This window comes from Pholcus phalangioides, unplaced genomic scaffold (assembly GCF_987345545.1).
Source record: "Pholcus phalangioides strain wild (caught in Gottingen) unplaced genomic scaffold, Ppha-v1.0 ptg000010l_1, whole genome shotgun sequence".
Lineage (NCBI taxonomy): Eukaryota > Metazoa > Arthropoda > Arachnida > Araneae > Pholcidae > Pholcus > Pholcus phalangioides.
This window is the reverse complement of record NW_028301603.1, coordinates 17838056-17858624: the sequence shown is the minus strand read 5'-3', so window position 1 is coordinate 17858624 and position 20569 is coordinate 17838056. Positions and strand designations below refer to the sequence as shown.

General features: G+C 35.8%; 1 protein-coding gene across 1 annotated transcript in view; it reads right to left on the bottom strand.

Annotated features, from left to right (window-relative positions):
• Positions 1-2258: 2258 nt before the first annotated feature.
• The window catches only part of Abcd3 (ATP binding cassette subfamily D member Pmp70), a 43205-nt gene continuing 24894 nt past the window's right edge, over positions 2259-20569 (bottom strand). The window contains exons 14-26 of the mRNA XM_089237765.1: positions 20395-20464; positions 18638-18726; positions 18325-18514; positions 17600-17675; positions 15700-15763; positions 13210-13287; positions 11273-11338; positions 10911-11024; positions 10740-10790; positions 9714-9758; positions 9350-9454; positions 7433-7489; positions 2259-5086 (exon numbers count right to left, since the gene is read on the bottom strand). Coding sequence (XP_089093891.1) covers positions 5009-5086; positions 7433-7489; positions 9350-9454; positions 9714-9758; positions 10740-10790; positions 10911-11024; positions 11273-11338; positions 13210-13287; positions 15700-15763; positions 17600-17675; positions 18325-18514; positions 18638-18726; positions 20395-20464 — 1083 coding nt within the window. The 3' untranslated portion in view covers positions 2259-5008. The remainder of the gene's footprint in view (positions 5087-7432; positions 7490-9349; positions 9455-9713; positions 9759-10739; positions 10791-10910; positions 11025-11272; positions 11339-13209; positions 13288-15699; positions 15764-17599; positions 17676-18324; positions 18515-18637; positions 18727-20394; positions 20465-20569) is intronic.

Here is a 20569-nt window from a genome sequence, read left to right as displayed (position 1 = left end):
TTGTATAATATATAAACAAACTTAGATTCATATATAAATTGTGCAGTAAACGCCATTACACACACTATAAGCGTTGACCTCGCTTATGGAATTCAGCAACTAATAATGTATCAAACGTTCCTTGTTTAGCATCTTTACCGCTATTAATTTTGAATTTTTATTTTGAAATTATTTTTCCAATGATTTATTTTTCACTGACGAGTTTGTATCAAGAGTTAAGCAATGACATACTTCAGAATAGATAAAAATACAGAAGTAATGAAACAAATAATTTCAGAATTAATTTAAAAGACTCAGAATTAGTAATAATTAGTAATAATAAAAATTCTGAATTAATGAAAGAATAATTTCAGAATGAATAAAAATTCTGAATTATTGAAAAAATAATAATTTCGGAATTAAAATAAAAATTTCTAACTGATGAACAAAAAAAATAATTTGACAATTGATGGAAATTCAGAATTAATGTAAGAAATATTTCAGAAATTAATGAAAGAAACAATTTGGCAATTTATAAATTTACTGAATTAATGAAAGAATAATTTTAGAATGAATATAAATTCAGTTATTGAACAAAATAATTTCAGAATTAATGAAAGAAGTAATTTCAGTGTTAAGGAAAGGAAAAATTTCAGAATAAATATAAATTTAAAATTGATGAGGAAAAAAACTGACAATTAAAAAAATTCAGAATTAACAAAAGAAATAATTTGGCAATGGAAGAATAATTTCAGAATTAAAGGAAAAAATTTCTGAAACAAATAAAAACTCTGTTAATAACAAATTGGCCGCTGTGGTGGTCGAGTGGTTATAGTGCCGGACTCGTGATGCGAGGATCCGGGTTCGAACCCCACAGTGGTGGTCGGCTGAAGTTGGTTTTCTGTGGTTCCCAACTTCAAGGCGCAAATGCGAGCCGATCTCCCCGTTAAAAAGTCTCGCCACAGAGAGCAACAGGCCTACACACACAAAAATACAATTATTCAATCATTACACTTCACTCATAGTTAGAAAAGAAAAAAAAAACTGGGGGCAGATGACAGCACTACACATAACAAGCATTACACAGAAACAAACTTTACGTCAGGTTGCACTACACGTACACGCACATTCCCGCATGTACCGATTCGTTGGGGGGTTTCGCGGGGGGGGGGGGGGTGCATGTGTGGTGTAGCAGTAGTAGGTAGGGCCTCCAAAAATTGGCTTGGGGATCCGTGATGTTCTTAAGTCAGCCACCTCGTTGGGCAATTTGCCTGTTGTGGCGTTGTATTTGTATTTGTATAATATGTGTAAACAGTGTCCACCATAGGATGGCATTGTCCACGCAATAGGGAAAAGAGTGTGCCTGCGCTGCAGAGGAATTGGACTGGCATTCGCTGTGAAAACCAGACAGTCACACAGTCTGCTCATATCAAAGTAATACGTTCTTGCAGACTCTGTTGCGTTAGTTATATAATAAATGTTTAATTACGTTTGTGAATTGTGAAGGAAGTGTTGCCTCTAACCACATCATTCCTTCCACACAACAAATAATAATTAAAAATTGGCAATAACAATCATTAAAAAATGGCAATAACAATCATTAAAAAATGGCAATAACAATCATTAAAATTGGCAATCATAATAATTAAAAATTTAAACAAAAATTCAGAATTGATGAGAAAAACTGACAATTAAAAAAATTCAGAATTAACAAGAGAAATAATTCGACAATGGAAGAATAATTTCTAAATTAAAGGAAAAAATTTCTGAAATAAATATAAAAAAAGTTAATTTAAAAAATTGGCAATAAAATTACAATTAAAAATTGACTATTAAAAAAAATCCAGAATTAATGAAAAAAATTGACAAATAAAATAAATTCGGAATTAATGAAAGAAATAGTTTTGAAATCATTGCTCGATAAGATACTCGCCTAAAGTACCAAAGGATGTTTAGAGGTGTCGCGAGTTCGATACCCGGTTCGTCCTCATCAGAAAACTTTCCTATGACACAGGGGTACAACAAAAACGGCAACTTGACCACAGCAAAAAAATTGCTACCGCAGGGAGTCCCGCATCGAGGGGTTAGCGCACCAACCTCTCGATGATTATAAAAAAAAACAAGCCTGCCGTTCGGAATCGGCAATAAATTGTAGGTCCCGGTCTAATTAGCCCTCATGTGCAAAAAATAATCAATGAAATCATTGCTTTGCATTTGCATTGCATACAACTCAATGTTTATCAGTCACATTCCAAAAAAAGCATCCACGTACAACAATATGAGAAAAATTTATTTATTTCTTTGTTTTTTTTTAAATTTAAACATAACAAAACTCAAATACAATTCATTGGCATTCATTCTAATATAGCACCGCTTTCTCGTCAATTACTTTTAGATAGGCTCTATAAGATATAATTAACGCACTGGCCAAAAAATTGTTGAAAATAATATACACCATTCAATTCCAATATGAAGATATTGAATCTTAAAAATATATATATTATATATGTAAAACTCTTTAAATTAAACACTTTTCTTCCCATATATAAAGTAAAAGAATATCACAGAACGGAGAAAACAGAAGAAAAATCCATAGAAATTGGAACATGAGGACAGTTATTGTTTATACAACCTTCAATAACCTATCATTTTTGCATTTTCCTGTAGCGAACATACCATAGTTTTTTACGACAAAGAAAAATTGTGCTTTAATTTTATGAGCATTTTAATTTTATCTAATTGATAAACTTTTACGGGGAGGGGAATGTAAAATCCTGATTTTGCTGGAAATCTGCGTAATTAAATATGAAACACCATCAACATTATTGCTCAAATTTATTCTCTTTCCAATGCATTGATTCGACAGGGATGATTAGAATGTCAATGTACTCGACTACAATCAGTGTTCTTCAACTCCGCTGGTTCAACGGTACCAGACTGGTACTGTTCAACGAACAGTGGCAGTCAGTGAGAACTTCTTGTCCGTTCGCAAAGTATTTTCACCAATTCATATAGTCACTATGTAATTTTACATTTATTGAATATGATATTGTCTGTATATTGGCTTTTATTTCTGGCTTTAGCTCGTCAGAGGACTCCAGCTGATTATTTCTCTCATTAAACTTTTTGGCTGGGCCACAAATTATTTTTTCTTATTTATACATTTTTTGCCATCCCTAAAAAATTATTTATCATATTTATTTGCTGCTGTGTGGTCCACAAATTATTTCTTAACTTTTTTTGCTGGTCTGCAAATAATATTTTTTTTTTGGCCCTCAAATTATTTCTCCCATTTATCTATTTCTTTCCAGACCGTAAATTATTTCCGACAATTATTTTTTGCCAGTCCACAAATTATTTCTCCCATTTATCTATTTTTTTCCAGACCACAAATTATTTCTTATATTCATCTATTTTTGCTCAAGCATAAATTATTTCTCATATTTATTTTTTGCCAGTCCGCAAATTATTTCTTATATTCATCTATTTTTGCTCAAGCATAAATTATTTCTCATATTTATCAATTTTTTGTCAGTCTACAAATTGTTTTTCCCATTTCCGCTGGTCCGCAGCTGTAAAAAAGTTGAAGAACACTGTTCTAGGTCTCAATAAATATAATCACATTAATGTAATGTGAAATGTTTGTTATATAAATTTAGTGATATTACAGTTGTTTTATGTACTCTGATGAAAAAATTATGATTTTGCAGTTTAGAGTAGATTCTGAAAATGGTTGGACAAATAACACTTACATCTAGACCAATCAGAGCCCCCAGACTTGAATGGCTGAATAGCAAAACTGCCAGGCTGTGGCCTCTTAACATGTGAGCCAATATGGCTATAGGTCTTGAGGATTAACAAGCAGCCCCAAATTGTTCAAGATTTTTATATAAATGCACATATACAAGTTTTTTAGTATAAACTAGGCTCAAGATGCCTTCATGAAACAGATTCCTGACCTCCAAGCTGAACAACATTGCCTAGCAGCCATAGGCAGATACAGAAAGGGGAAGGCATGGACCCCCCCCCCCCAAAAAAAAATTTGTAGTATTAGCATAGGTGGAAGGATGAAGGTGGAAAATACCCCTCCTATTAGAACAACCTGCAGCCCAGTACTGTCAAATCCTATTATAGTGCCAACTCAGCTTAGTGGCAGAAATTTTCTGTGAATGAATTTGCTGTACACAGGGATTACACAATGCGGTTAGTGGTGATTTGATATAACCAAACTCATTAGACAGTTCTGGTGGGGGACAATATATGGCGGGGGCCTCGACTATAGCATTTTGAGCATTGTGACATCACAGTCATTCCCATTTTTTTTTCCGAATAACACATTATAAGCTACGTGGCAAAACCATGTTGTAGCTATCACACTAATCAACAACTGTGGAGGTCTTGTAAGGGTCCAAATCTTGTAGAGGGACACATTGCTTCAATACAATATGTCCAGGTTGTTGTCAGCAATAAGATAAGGTTAGAGTTTTGATGGATGAACAACCATGGCTAAACAAACCCAATAAGGTTCACGAATCGACAACGTAATGCCAGAAAATGCCTATGTTAAGAACCTTTTACAAAAACTCTGAATTTATGTGTAAGAGAGTTTTTTAACAATGCATAACCACTTGAATCCCGACAGCACAAAGTTTTACAAAACATGGTTTAATTACGAAAATTAAACGGAAAAAAAAAATATTCATAACGAATCGATTATAATATAAAGTAAATAATTTTTTTTTCAACAATTAAAGTTTCAATCCCAACAATAGAAAATAAATGTCAACAAGTAACCAACAATGACAAATCAGAAAGTCCCCTCTGTTCAATAACGATTATCATAATGAGAGTATCTGATCCGGTTAATATATATATAACTTAATACTCGAAATTCAAATAACAATCAATTCATATAAAAAAAAATTGCTTTTCTCCTCCTTTATAAAATACTCATTTTCCATTGTGAATAAACTAACGTAAAAGCAGCGGCGGATGATCTATTACTCGAGTATAAAAAAAACCACTGGAATCATGAACCGAATGCATCATCTTCTGCTGAGATGGGCTTGAATTCATAGCTTCCACGGCCATCCATATACAGCGTGTACTATGTATATTAGAAAAAAAAAGAAAGAAGAGTATATGATTTGTATCAGCTCTAATATCATCCAACACATATAAAGGGTGTAATAATAATCAGGAACCCCCTATGAAATTGTACAAAAATAAATTATAGAGGTGGATTTGGCATGTTATATATTTGTATTTGTGTACATTTATACTTAATTTGTTGAAAATACAGTTGACGCTCATTATAACGACCTCACGTTATACCGACCATTCCATCACACCGACTGGTAGGATAAGTCCCAATGTTTTCATAAAATGAATATTATTCTTTTATGTTCAGTGTATGACGACCCTCCTAATATAACTATGGGACCAAGGGGGGTCGTTATATCAAGCGTAGACTGTATTCTATTCTTACCTATATAGATCATGCATGGTCACAATAATAGTCATCATTTCATTATCCATAGACCGGAATGTATGATTTTGATCACATCACCATTTTGATTGTTTTGCTACCATTTGAATTTTGTGAAATTTCTAGCAATTCAATATCAGTGTTTGAAAATGTAAATTAGTTGTATTGGTTTTCTATTAATTAGATTTTAATGTGTCTTTTTTTAGGCTTGAAGTTGGATCATGCCGCACTTGTTATTTCAGGTATAAGTACATAAGAGTTCTGACAATCAGCACTCACATTTGTTCTCTGCCCATTACTGTTCTACTAATGCCTTGCAGATCAGCTCTTTGTGAGCTGCCTACCCACCCGGCAAATGCATTCTCCATGCTGTTGAAATAGTATCGAGTTCAACCCAGTATGCCAGGCGCATCGCTGGGTAGTCCAGACTCTCGTCTTCTTGTGCTGGTCATCCACGGTTCTAGTTATCCACTGTTCTGCCTCCTGTTGCTGATCACTGTTCCAGCTCTGCTCATCAGGTCTACTGATTTACGGTTTCACCCCCTCCCCCCCACCATGCTAAAGCCAAATCTTGTTGCCAGAGCATGACCTTGTTTCCTCTCTCTCCATCAAGGTTGATGATGTCATAGGCTATGTGACCAGAGTATTGTCACTGTACTGCAACTAGTTCTCCCAGATATATTGATTCTGTGGACTTGCAATTGGTATGAATGTTGAGAAGCTTTTATATTCACGTTAATTCTTTAATCGTAACTGAGTAATCATGTTAAAATTGTTAATAAACAAATTATGTTGAATTCAAAATCTCTATGGATTTTGTCTCTCTCTCATTGCGTACCTTAGCACCAATTCTCCGGATTGGAACCTGGGTAGCATGCAGAGTTGCTACAAGGGTTTGTTCAAAAAGTATCATACCATAAATTTTCATGCGTAAATCAGTGATGCTACGGAGGCGTTGTTTGGTCCACATATATAAGCTATCTTGATGTGGATGCTTGAATTTTTTTCTGCCTGCAGAAGCTGTAAATCACCAGCAAACAGCTGATGAGTGAGGAAGTGTAAGTGAACAACGTCTTATTTTTGTTTCTAAAAATGGCAGAAAAACTTGAATGCCACTACATTGAATTTTGAGCGAAGCTTGGTGATTTCCAAGTGGAAATGATCAGTAAGATTCAACAGGCCTTCAAAGAAAAGTGTACCACACAGATTAAGGAGTGGTGCAACCGCTTCAAAGATGACAGCACATCAGTGGAGAGTGAGGAAAGTTCTGGTAGGCCCTCAACATCCAGAAATGAGATGGTCAGCGACCACGTGAGAACCTTGGTGATGCAGAATCATCAAACTCAATCAGAGAACATGCAGACGATATGAGCATCAGCATAGGAGCCATTCATTCCATTTTGATCAATGATTCGTGCTTCAGGCACATCTTAGCAAAATTCATTATGGACATACATTCGTGCTTCAGGCACATCTTAGCAAAATTCATGTCAAAGCTGCTGATGATCAAGCAGAAGCAACTCTGTTTGAAGATCATACAGGACATGCTTCAGACTGTGAAGAGTGAGACTCAGCTTCCTCAACACTGTGATCATAAAGAATGAGTCCTGAGTTTATGGGAACGATCCAGAAACCAAGTTGGAGTTATTACAATGGAAGCATCTCAGAAGCCATTGTCATGCGGCACAACCATCATCAACAAGTACTACAAAGAGTACTACAAGTGGACAAAAAAGTTTGGTCCCCACGTGTCCATTATTGAGAGGTTTCACTGTATGATTGTGTGTAAATGTATTTAATGGCCAGCAATATTCAGAGGAAATTGAAACATGTAATGCTAATAATAAGTAGGTTTTATGGTGTAGTGACAAACAAAATATGTAATAAACCAGAGATTATGAGTAACTAACAGATTTATTGCATTTACTGAAACATGCATTTATAAAAAAAATTACTGAAAAGTACCTCATGGTATTTCCATAAAGACTTTCTGTGGGATACTGTAAACAGAGTGATTCCAACCTGAAGGCGAGAAAGTTTTATCATTGACATCCCGATCATTATTGTGAAATTTTATCAAAATCGGAAAATACATAGCACACAATAATGGATGTTATAGGATTTTTTTTAGTTCTGTATTTCATTGAAACTATATTCATAATTTAAACATTCTCAGAGTTTTTCAGGCTGTAACGCAGCTGTGGATTACAGTTTTAATTAAGTGCTTTGCTCCCTTTAGTGCAGGGCATCTCTGTGAGTGATAGTGGCCTTACAGTCAGGGCTTGTTTTTGGCATGGACATATGTCCAGGGTCCATATATTTTCAGGGCTCCGAAATCAGCTGATTTTCATATTGTAGGCATGAGCCTCAACCTCAGAACACTATACATAGGGACTCCCCGCCAAAAAATCCATCCCCCATACCCAGGGTCATGAGAAAAAGGCCCTGCTTACAGCCCAATGAATGATGGCCTTAAAAGCATTACAGTTGATGCTCCATTTTACAAACCAACACATATTCCCAAACTAGTCCTCTGTTTAATATTCATCATTACAAAATCCAGTATGGGTGCTGACAAATGAAGAAAGCATTGGGGAGCTTAAGGTTGCCAGATATCCCATACGTATACAGGATTCAAGAGCATACTCAGAAACGGGATGCGGTGTATTGTGATTGTGTATTAATGAATTATTGGATGTGCTTAGATTGTACATAAGCTATCTAGGAGCTACTGGCTCAGCCCAAGGCTGTAACAATTTAATCATTGTTACAGCCAGATTATCCAGTAATTACATCAAGTCCCACAGGAACGCAATCAGCGTACAATTCCAATTTTTATTTATGATGGCCACTGTGATACCCTATTATGTCACTGCGATTCTAGATTTTCCACTGCTGAAAAGTAGCAGATCTACTCATTGTAGATGAGGCACATCATTTACCCCCTCCCCCCGGTTTAACAAAATACAATAGAAATGGGCAAACAAGGTGATATGAGAAAAACTCAATATATATATGAGTATATGTTCTTTGCCTTCCTCTTTCTGGAAAAAATTTGAAATGATGGGCCTGTTGTAGATGTGTCTGCTTTGTGATATGAACAGATGAATGAAGACATTTCATCTAAATGAGAACGAAAACCATGGCAGCTGGATGTTCAGTCTCTGCGACAACCTAAGTTGTGGTGCAAGAACCTTGACTGACTATGCAACCATGCGTGAAATGTCATCATCCTAGGTTATCACTAAACAAAGGTCACTCACAAGCTTCAAGGATGCTCCCAGCAATGAGAGACGATCAACGAGTATTGTTATAGATTATTCATTGTAATTGGCCCAGATTGCCCTCAATCTATATTTATATTTCAAAGTTCATGATATTGTTATATGGATATTTGTTGAAGCCCCTAATTAACTTACTTTTGTTGCCATTGTCGGGAGCAGCCCTATGTGTTACTTATTATTTAATAAAATTTTTGAGCGCATCCATTTTTCGGGAACACTTTGATATCTCTCTGAGAGATATAGGTGGTTGAGATACTGTGCCTGGTCTTTCAATGTAACTACTACTATTACTAAACTACGCATGCACCTCGTCCACACTCCCCTGCAGAACTTCTAGCAAATTGGTAACTGTTGGAATTTGCCTACTTGTTGTGAACTTGATGTGAAGTTTATTTCTGTGTAATGCTTGTTATGTGTAGTGCTGCCATCTGCCATCAATTTTTCTAACTACGACTGAAGTGTGATGATTGAATAATTGTACTGTTGTAGACCTGTTACAAGAGAATGGCAACTTGTTGATGACATGTATATAACATTTTTTCATAAATATGAAAAAAAAAGAAAACTATTCTAGAATATATGAGAGAGATGGACTCACCTCTTTACAATATTGATACATTGATCCTTCAACATCGACGCTAACTGCACTCGTACATTCATCTAATATTGCAAATTGAGGTCTGTGGTAGAACAACCGAGCCATCTAAAAGAATGAAGAAAGTAAATCAATTATAAACTTTCAATTTTTACAGATAAATAATTATCACTAACTATGGTCCTAGAGCAGTGGGCTCGAATCAGCAGTCTGCAAGAGGTTTCTAAGTGGGTCTGCAGGATGTGTGGTGCATAACAAGCAAAGCTGTGGCATAGCACAGGAGGTCATCAGGTAAGTGCTGATTGAACAAACACTGTTTTAGACTATATTTATTCTGTAGAAAAATTTAATGGATTTAAGAACATACCGCAATCCTCTGTTTTTCTCCGCCACTCAATAGATCCATCCAATCCTACAGAGAAAATAATTACAAAAAAAACCCTACTATAATATTTGTCATATGCATCAGATTTTTGTTATTGGTCATTCAAAAAATGCAGGGTGTGTTTGTATACTGATATGAGAAAACAGCGATGACATGAAAAGTAAATTTTATCCTGGAAAAATATGACAGGTAAGCAGATGCAGCAAATTCGTTGGAAATTTTTTCCAACTGAAACGCTTAGACCCATGCAGGGAATAGTCCAAGAAATACAGTAAATGCCCATGCTTAAACTGAGACTAGAAATCCTAACTTTCAAATTTAAAAAAGTTGGAGTCACCAAACCAGAGTCCAAAAGCAGAATGTTTTGCATTATTCTGCAACTAGCCCTCTGCTGACTGGAAATGCTATATGGTAAAAATTCCCATAACAGTATTTTCTACACGTTTCTTAAAATTCTTGCAGAGATTGTTTGGTAGCAGCACTGATTGGTCTGCGGTGTATGTAGCACATTTCGGAACATTCTGCTTTAGGGGAACAAGGGCTGCAACTAAATACTTTGTCAGCTGGGACGAGCACACATTTTGGCACCCCATGTAATGTAAAAGGAGCAGTTACTACGACTTTACAGAACACCAAGTCTGGTCATATATCGCCATATGGCAATTTCCAACCAGTGGAGTTGAGTGGGAAATGAAGGTGCCATCTATCGGTGGTCCCTCCAGGCTCAGTAGGTAAAGAACTTGTTTCTTATGTCCTTCCCAGGATTTGAACACATGGACCTTGATGGTAACCCTTATGGTGGAAGATGAGCATCTTACCACTGCACCACTCAGACGTGAAGGGGCAGTTAGAGGGACTTGCCCTTTGAATCTGGCGTTCCCTTTAGTTTGGCATCTGAGGCACCAGACCTGCCTCAGATGCTGAAGTGTCATTGCTCTAAAAAATTTTACAGCAAGAACAATTCCGTTTTAATTAAATGTAGTTTTATAAAAAAAATACATAGCTCACCTGTATTGAAGTCCAACCTCTTTCTCTTTCCAGTAAATATGACAGCTGTACCTGTAATTCAATAACATATGTCCCATTCAACAATCAATATAATGGTGCATGAATCAATAATAACCGATTTCCAATGAAATAGTAATCATATTTATCTTTTCAACCATGCGAATATCTTACCAATTCCAAATAGTATTCCAAGTCATGATCAGATACACCTTTCCTCAACATGTCCTCGTGACAATCTGGATAAATAACTTGATCTCTAAGAGTACCCAACGTCATATAAGGCCTCTGAGAAAAGAAGATTATTTTGAATTGGTGTGTGAAATATATGCCATTTTGTTCATATTTCATTCAGAATTCTTACTTCATGCAGGAATATAACTAGAATATTCAAGTTTAAGCCTCATAACAATGGATTCGAACAACAGCTAGAATAAAGACGCTTAAATGCATGATCAAATTTCATTCACGAATACATTTTTGATCTGCACAGACTACAATATATTAGCTTTCAAACAAATAATATAAATCTTAACCTGAGGAATATAAAATAATTTGTTCTTCGGGGGTTTGATGAGTACGCCACCAAACAAAGGCCACAGCTGGGGGAAAAAAAAACCAAAGAATTATATAACTAAAAAACACAAATGAAATGCAAACATTATATCATACAAAATGTCAAAAGCACGTTAAAAATACAACATGTAGAGTGCCCAAAATCAGTCACCTACCCTGTATTTCTCTGCAGATAGTATTGCCATCTGTTGGCTAGCTATAATGAAACACTTCAAAACCTTCCAGTTGAGCTTTGGCAGTGAAAAGGTTAGCAAAGCTCTGTATTTTACTATCATTTTTTTTTCTTCAATAACAGTTTTCAAGGAAACTGATTTTAGTTTTCAATCAACTGCAAAACACTATTTTGACATCTCAAGGTAAGTTTTTGGGCATTTTGTGAGACTGCTAATTGTAGGTTAAAGCCATACTTTGTTGTTAATATTAGCAGGGGGTTCTAGTACATCTATATATATAAAATTGATTTTCTGTCTGTGTGTGTGTGTATGTTCTCTATACAAATCTACAATTTTAGATCGATCATCGCCAAATTTTGCATATATAACAAATGGGACCCGACTTGAATGATAGGCTACTTTAAAATTTTGTCAGACAAGGGCAAATGCCCCAAACGGGCAAAAAACAGTCCGGCAACAATGGTTTTTGGGCCTCAACAATCACTTTCCGAACGTTTACTTTGGTTACCGTGGTTCCCTAGCAATGCGTTTCAGACGTGTATATGCCTTTGCAACGGTTTGTCACTTCTTTAATCCTGTTAGTATATGTATGATAGTTTATGCCTTTATAATGGTTTGCCACATTTTCAGTATACTCTCAGTAATGAGGCTTTTTGAATAGACGTCATAATCATCATCAGCATCGCTTTGAGAGTCAGGAAAAGGGTGATCCTCATAGAAATCAGTGCTAAAATTGTCGATTTTACTGTAGAAATGCGGAAATTAGTGGGATTTTCCGCCTCATCAATAATTTTAAAAATTGTATTGAATTCTCGATTTTTGAAATATTCAGTTCGCTTAGAGATATACGAAGCCCAGGAGATTAAATATGAAGTAATTAGCCAAACCTATACTTTTGAGTTGGATATTCGAGCAATATCATTGATTTCATTTATATCTTCTGAAGTATGAAAATTAATGTCTCCATATCGTCTCTTTTTTGATATTTATTAGCATAAATTCATGTGGGTTAGGATATTTTAAAATTAGTTATGAGCCCGTGAAAAGTGCATCGAAAAAATTCCACAGCTTTAACTAAGGATTTTTGGAAGCTGGAACAGACAGATGGATAACTTGAAGTTCAGGGGGGGGGGGATCGAAATACCTAGCGCTCCTTAAAAAAAGTAAAAAATATATTCATTTCTACGTTTCTGTGTAAATCTAGATTTGTTTATTTCATGAATCGCGCAGGTCGCCATATTGGTTAACTTGGACACGGTTTGTATGTCCCTCAAGAAAAAGAGAGGGAGATATCACGTGATCCAAAAAAGCCTCATTGAAGAAAACCCGGGCAGCGCCTGGTATTATAGCTAGTTATTCATAAAATTACCTTCCATGAAATTATTGAAATTAATCTAAATTTGAAATGATTTCATGTGATGCAGTCATAGAGGGCAGTCTTATGAGAGAGCTCTTTTGTAGTTTTTTTTATGTTCAGTTGACAACTTGGAGCCTGCCGTTTGTTTTCTTCTCGGATGATATTTGTTTCTTAAATTATACAAGTATTAAATGCATTAATTCAAGTTATTTAGGCTGCCCTCGACTGTAGCTAACTCATGTAATTTTTAACAGAAATAAGATAATTGCAATACTATTTCACAATAATTTCATCAAAATTATGGAAAATTATTTAAAAATACAAAGTTATTGTAACAGTTGCGATAAAGAATAAATTCAAAGCTTACCTCCCCTAAAGTTCTGAATAGAGAACTCTTGCCACAGCCATTGGGACCACATACAAGGACGTTAACACCTGATTTCACCTGAAGAAGCAATACTTTTTTATTTTTCCCATCAAACAATAAAATTCAGTAAGAAACAAAAATTACCTTCATATTTTTATTGTGAAAGAAAAGAGAATTTCTTAATTTGTCCTGCACTGGAGTATGCTATAAGGTTTCTGAGACCATACCAACAGAGGGACATAGATTTGGTTGAGGGAAGTGCAGAGAAGGGATACACGTGCTCTTGTTGGCACACAAGGCTTGAGCTATGAAGAAAAAGACTTGATTTCTTGAATATGTTTACATTGGAAGAACGCAGGTGTCGGGGGATATGATCAAAGTGTTCAAAGTTTTCAATGGGGTGGACCATGAGTTATTAGTACACTGTCAACCAACTGCTTCGACAATGAGACACAAGTATTGTTTAATAAGGGGCAATTCTATGTTGTGGTGTCACCGGGAGCTTCTCTATTATAGGGTTATTAATAAATATGGAATAGCTTACGTCCTGGGGTCGTGAATTTTAACACAATTTACACGTTTAAAAAGAAGTATGATAGTCAAAGCAAGATAAATCAGAAAGCCTTCCATACTTAGATAAGACAACCATAACCTTCATTTTGGACTGTGCATTATATTAATCTTTTGTGATATATGCTTCTTATACGGGGTTGCTGTATTTTGGTTATATTTGACATCCATATTTTTTATGGGAATACTTTTTTCAGCCACCTTATTGGGCAAATTTGGCTGTTGTGGTATTTGCATTAGTGAAATTAACTTTGCTTATATATTCATTCCTTATCAGCTTAGATACTTCGATACACCTGCAGCATGAGTGCCACTAGCCTTATGTAATGGTTACAAAAAATTCTAAAATTTGCAAAATATCTGAAGATACATAAGTTCAAAAACAAAAGCAGAAATCAAAAATTACAAAATTTTGAATTTAATTCAAATTTTATGAGAAAACTAGCGGATTTCTTCAATATATGGGAGATCTGGCAACCCTGAATGAGCAATGATACGAGACAGAAGCATATTTACGAGGGAGGGGCTACAGGGTGGCAAGTTCAGAGGAGCAACAAATTTGAGGAATGATTGGCGCCAAGAAAATTAGAAGAGTGGGAAAAGGGCGGAAAAATTTGTATAACCCTCAATAAATCCACCTCTGCCCGGCTAGGACAGAAAGTGACTTAGAGAGTAAGCAAAAGAGTGACTTAGAGCTTGAGCAAGCATGTGGATAACCAAAAGGAATGACCTACAGAATGAGTGACCTAGAGTGTGTGTAAGCTTGTGAATAACCACAAGAATGACAATTCTCAAACGGTGCTCCGAGTGCACTCCGTGACTACTCAAGGAAAAATATTTTTAAATAATAAAAATAAATTGATAACTTTGATGAATAAATAGGCTGACCATATTTCCTCGAGATAAATATGGGACATTGGGATTCCAAATATGGGACATCGCCAAAAACAAACAAAGTTGCTAAATATTGTTGAAATTACGGAAAAATCACAATGGCGGGAAATGATGCATCGCTGCAAATTGCAGTGGATTAAAATGTATTCTACGAAAAACAAACGTTCAAGACAAATGTGGGAGTTTAATATTTTCATATATAGTTGTAATTATCGTAAAATAATTTATGAGTTGAAAAATAATGTCAATCTTTGACTTCAATAAAGAATAAAAATTCAAGTAGGCTTCGTGTAAAATACGGGAAAAACCGGGACACTTTTGCCAAAAAGTCGGGACGGCCAAAAAAACAGAAAATACCGTGACTGTCCCGGGAAATACGGGACGTATGGTCACCCTATGAATAAATATAAAATACGAGTCTACCTGTAGACTCACATTTCTCCACAACGGGGCTCCGACATAGAAATTATGTATCAAAAAGGGCTCTGTGCGAGTCAAAAAAAAGTCGAAAACCACTGACTTCTAGAGCATGTAGAAAGGTGTAAATGATCAAAAGAGTGACCTAGAGTATGTGCAAGCATGTAAATGACTTAAAGAATGTATGAGCATGGGAGTGACCAATAGAGCGACTCACAAACACAAATATACTTCTAGGATTGGGAGGAGGGCAAGGCCAAGTGGGTTATAGCACAGGGTGGTGGATTTGAGGAAAGCTTAGTCAAGAAAATTAGACTCAAATAGGAGAAGGGCGGCAAAATTCATGTAGCAATAATATGTGTAAACCATAAATGTGCCCCTGATAAGAGAGGCATGGACAAAAATTTATGTTTGAAAGTGGCACATGTTCTGGTCTTAACAGTGGTACATGTTGGGAAAATGATTCGCCACATCTATGTACTAGATGATGTAAGAATGTGCAAGATATTAACTTCAAATTTCAGCAATTTCTCGTTTATAGTTGTAAGGGGGTCTCAGTTAATTAAAAAACTCTTTTTTGATTATTTAACAATTGATAAAAAATAATACCTCAAAAGACAGGTCTTCTATCAAAACGTCTCCATTAGGCGTCACCAAAGGAACTTTATCAAATCTACATTGATATAAAATAGATATTTAATAATATATGGCTGTATTTGACACAGATTCGATTATTATGAGAGTGAATTATCGTGCAGTATAAATTGTTTAGCAGGTAAAAAAAGAATTATATAGGGTTATTCAAAACTTAACGTACAAACTTTTAGGGGAGGTAGAAAACACAAAAACAAAACAGAATCGGATAGGAATGTATGGCCGGAAATGGCAACCTGATCAGCTGGAGGATAAACAAAGATGCAGAAATGACAAGCCAATAATGGGTGGATAAACTCTTTATTTAGCGATACTTTACACGAGGACAGTACGCATATATGTTAAGCGTGCATGTCTGCCATTTCAGCATTCATAAATTATCGCATGCTCTCCGTACACAATCAGAACTTTAAGTGACTACCGCGGCATTCCAACTGCAGTGCTAGCGAACAGCGCCCTCAAGCGTGAATAACTGTGGATGTGTGGTGAGAACTTTGAGCGCTTTTTGTGAAACTTAAAGTGTACATGTACTGTCCTCATGTGAAGTGTCATCAAATAAAGAGTTTTTCCACCCATTATTGGTTTGTCATTTCTGCATCTTTGTTTATACTCCAGCTGATCAGGTTGGGGTTTCCGTTCATGCATTCTTATGTGATTCTGTTTCATTTTTGTGCTTTCTACCTCCCCTATAAGTTTGTACGTTGAGTTTTGAATCATCCTGTATAAGAAATTATTATACATAGTACAATTCAAAAGTTTGAGGACTTATTCGGTGCTATTGTTTGAGGTTTGGAATTCTTTACTTTGAATAATTTAAGATACTACTACTACTAAACCACACATGCACCTCGTCCACATTCCTCTGTGGAACTTCTAACAAATTAGTACATGTTGGAATGTGGGCGTATGTGTTGTGAACCTAACGTGAAGTTTGTTTCTGTGTAAAGCTTGTTATGTGTAGCGCTGCCATCTGTTTTTCTAACTATGAGTGCAATGATTTAATAATTGTACCGTTGTGTAGGCCTGTTGCTTCCTCTGTCTAGAATTTTTAAAGGGGAGATCGCTCACATTCACACCTCAAAGTTGTGAAAATTTAAGATACTGATAGGCAACCAGATTCAAAACAATCCCTTTCGACAAAGATACACATTTGTTCATACAGTTCCTGGAAGCAATCTTCTGCATGCAATCACACATATCTCCTAATATAATGCCTTTTTCTCGTTTCATGGCACAAAACAACATCCCTGATAATTTTTGTTTAGTCAGTAGTATCAAGTAAACCACAAAGTAAGTATCATTAGAGACAGATGTACCATTGTAGAGGGTACTATTGTCTTGTTCGCACATTTCACGGTGTTTATGATGAATGAACACTCACAAATGACCTAAATTTATTCATGACGGCAGAAAATTGAACAAGGAGCATTATTTAGACACTTTACATCATTTGCAAGAGTACATTTTTCACATAGACCACCTGAGATGTGGCAAAGTGGGCAATAGGTACATTGGTCCCTAATGGGGTTTGCTTTGTGGCTATACTTGTTTCCATTGGTTAAACAAGATCTGCAACGACTGTAAATTTGTGTCGTCAAATGAGGTGATAGCAGAATCATGAGAAGTATCGCAGGTGGTTACAATGGCTTCCAGTCAAATGAATGTTGGGAAAATGTATATCATCACCGACGGGAATTACTTTGAAGATGGTTTCGCATGTGCATTTTTGATATATATCTAAGGTAAGAAAAGTTATGTCAAGTTTCCTCAGAATATTTGGATCTTCTCACGTACATAAATATTCATCATAAAGCTAAAGAAATCTTAAAAGAGGCAAACACATATAAATTTTTACTTGATTAAATTATCCTTGAAAACCATTCGGCCAGCACCAGGTATGAGCTGTGATTTGATTTTCCCGGGTAAGATTCCTGAATGAAATTTAATTTCGATCATTAACGATATCAAGAAATATAATAACTTATTAAAAATACAGTTGAACCGGAAGAAAACAAATCAGAAGAAACCGATAATTTTATTCATTAAATCAAGGAAATTGTTAAATTGGGGGTCAAGGCGATCAGGTGCATAAAGCACTCAAAACGTCAAATATTTAAAGCTACTTATTGTAGGGGTTGGTATTAAAACTTACTTCTGACGACAATTAGAAAAGTAGATGTCTTCGAACTTGAGAACTAAAAACAGAATGCATGAAAAAGTTGCTTGATAGAAGTTTGTTTGACATGTCCAACATATTTATAGAATTCTGTTGAACTTGTCTTGTTTTCGCTAACCATAAAGAGGCTTTCTCTTTATACGACCCGCCACTCTGTTTGTCAAGACAGCCCAAACTTGAGGTAACTTTATTTCTTCAATTTTTTTTATTCGTGAAATAGGAATTTGACATTCATTTTTGTCAGAATTTCAGAAAAAATCGTTAAATCGAGGAATTCGTTGAATCGGAGTTCGTTCTATCAGGGTCCGACTGTGAGAGATTCAGTGAAAAATTTTAATGTAATTTAGTTTCCATGACATATTAGTTTATGAACCATATAACTTTGAGAACGAACATATAAATACCATTAACTTTTGATTCGTTGGAAACCATTGTTCTTTCATAAACTCCTTTTTCCAGTTCGTTTAATACTTTAATAAGTCGAGTGATGCGAGCCGTAAAACCAGCAAGTCGTGTCAGCTCTCTACCAGCCAGAACTAGACGACCGATGGCTTCAGCTAATTTCACAAGCATGCGACCACTGCTGTAGTATGACTAGGAAATTTATGGGAAAATATATATATTTCGATTTGCATTCAAGATAAGGATGGCTATAAAATTTGAGATATCATTAAATACAACGTAAGAATAAAAACATCAATAAAATAAATAAATTACTTCTAAACGTTCACTGTGGGTTAACCCATCTTTACTCGAACCAAGGAAAGGACGGCTGATGAGTAAATAACCGACGACTGTTGCCCAATCTGAAAGTATTATTAATTTCATTGATTAAGTATGAATAAAGAAAATGAAAAAACTACTTATGATCAACCATCTTATGCGCTAGTCTCAATGTCTTAAAATGACAGCAGTCACACTCGAGTGACAATATCGAGATGGAACTGAAATTAGTTGACAATAGAGAAGTCACTAAAAAAGTGTAACATAATCAAACCTTCTTTTCTATGTGTGTTACTTTTGTTTCTCAGCATGGATGATGGGCTTCTTCTTTATCTAATCAGAGCATAACCCTGATATATCATAGTTGCGGATATAGTTTACTAGAGATTTACCTCTGCGAGGTTGAGCTGTGTTAGAAGTGTGTGTGTGCCTAACGGCAGGGGGGCGGATCGAAGTAAAATTCTCACCCCTGTGAGACACTGTTTTAGCGCCCCTCCGTCATATAAGCTGCACCAATAAAACGGCCCTGAAAACTCGCAGATGTGTTCCCCACCAGATGAAATGCATAAAAACTATACTTTTCTTCATGAATCATTCCATCCAATATGTCCATAGTTTGAATTTTACAGACAAAACATCTTGATTTCTTAAAAAATTTTTTTTTAAATTAAATCATTCCCCTCCCCCCTTACCCTCAGATATGGCACCCCTGCTGGGGCACATAGCCCCAGTCTGCATTAACATCGAGTGTTGTGTGTGAAATTAGTGCTGGCATCTATACTTTGTAACGGGGAGATCAGCTTTCATTTGAGCCTAGAAAGAAAACTGCAGATTACATGTGGACGAGGAAGACAGCAGGGCCGGATTTAGGCAGGTGCGAAGGGTTCGGCCACACCAGGCCATAAAATTTTATGGGCCGCAAAACAGGATAAAATAATTCAATTATATTTCAAGCCCCCAACGTTCAAGCATCTGGGGCATGGCTCCCGCAGGGGTAGGGCTGACAGGGTTTCGGTCCTATGGCCCAAAACAATTCTCATAAGTTTTTCTTCATACAATAAATTCACTAAAGAAAGGCCCATGAAAAGTCTGGCCTGTAGGCCCACAAAAGATCTCAGTCTAGTGGCCCTAATGCAGAATGCTGGATCCATGGCTTGGGGCACACTTGAAATTTGTTTGTTGCGGAACGGGCACTATCATCCAAATTTATTGTTGAATGGTTTCCTTCATGACTATGGAAAATATAGTAGTTTGATATTCATTATCGTGTGCCAATGTAAACCTGGCGTGCATTAGGGTGTTCATGCACACCCAATTAAAAATTTACTTTCCTCCCTCATTTTTTGTCCAAAATGGAGAGAAATGCAAAGGTGAGGGGGAGAAATTATATATAGAGAGGGGAAACTTCCCTCTCATAGGTACCTATAGGGTTACACTAGGCAATGTGTTACTGTCCATGTACTCTATAACAGAAATTATTTGTTTGCAGTCTTTATACAGTCGAATCTCATTATAATGAACTCCGGGAGACTGGAGAAATCCCTTCGTTATAACAAAATTTCGTTATAAAAGAATTCCAGGTTTTTGCATTGTTCCTATATAAACCTATCTGGGGGATTAAAAAAGAAGTGTTCGTTAAAACAGGATTCAACTGTATGTTGATAATTTTCATACAAATGATATCAAAATATAACATATATTCATTTAAAAACCAAAACCATTTTTTGAATCGCAAAAATGAAAATACTTACATCGAGCCACCATGTTGTCAATGTATCCCATAGCGAAACTGAATTGCTGTGACGTCCTCAGGTGATATACCTGCGATGAATAATGCAAACATATGCAGAGTGAATTGAAGGAGTCCCGAGAAATACAGAAGTTTCAATAAATCATGCGTAGTTTCAATATCATGATATTACTTTT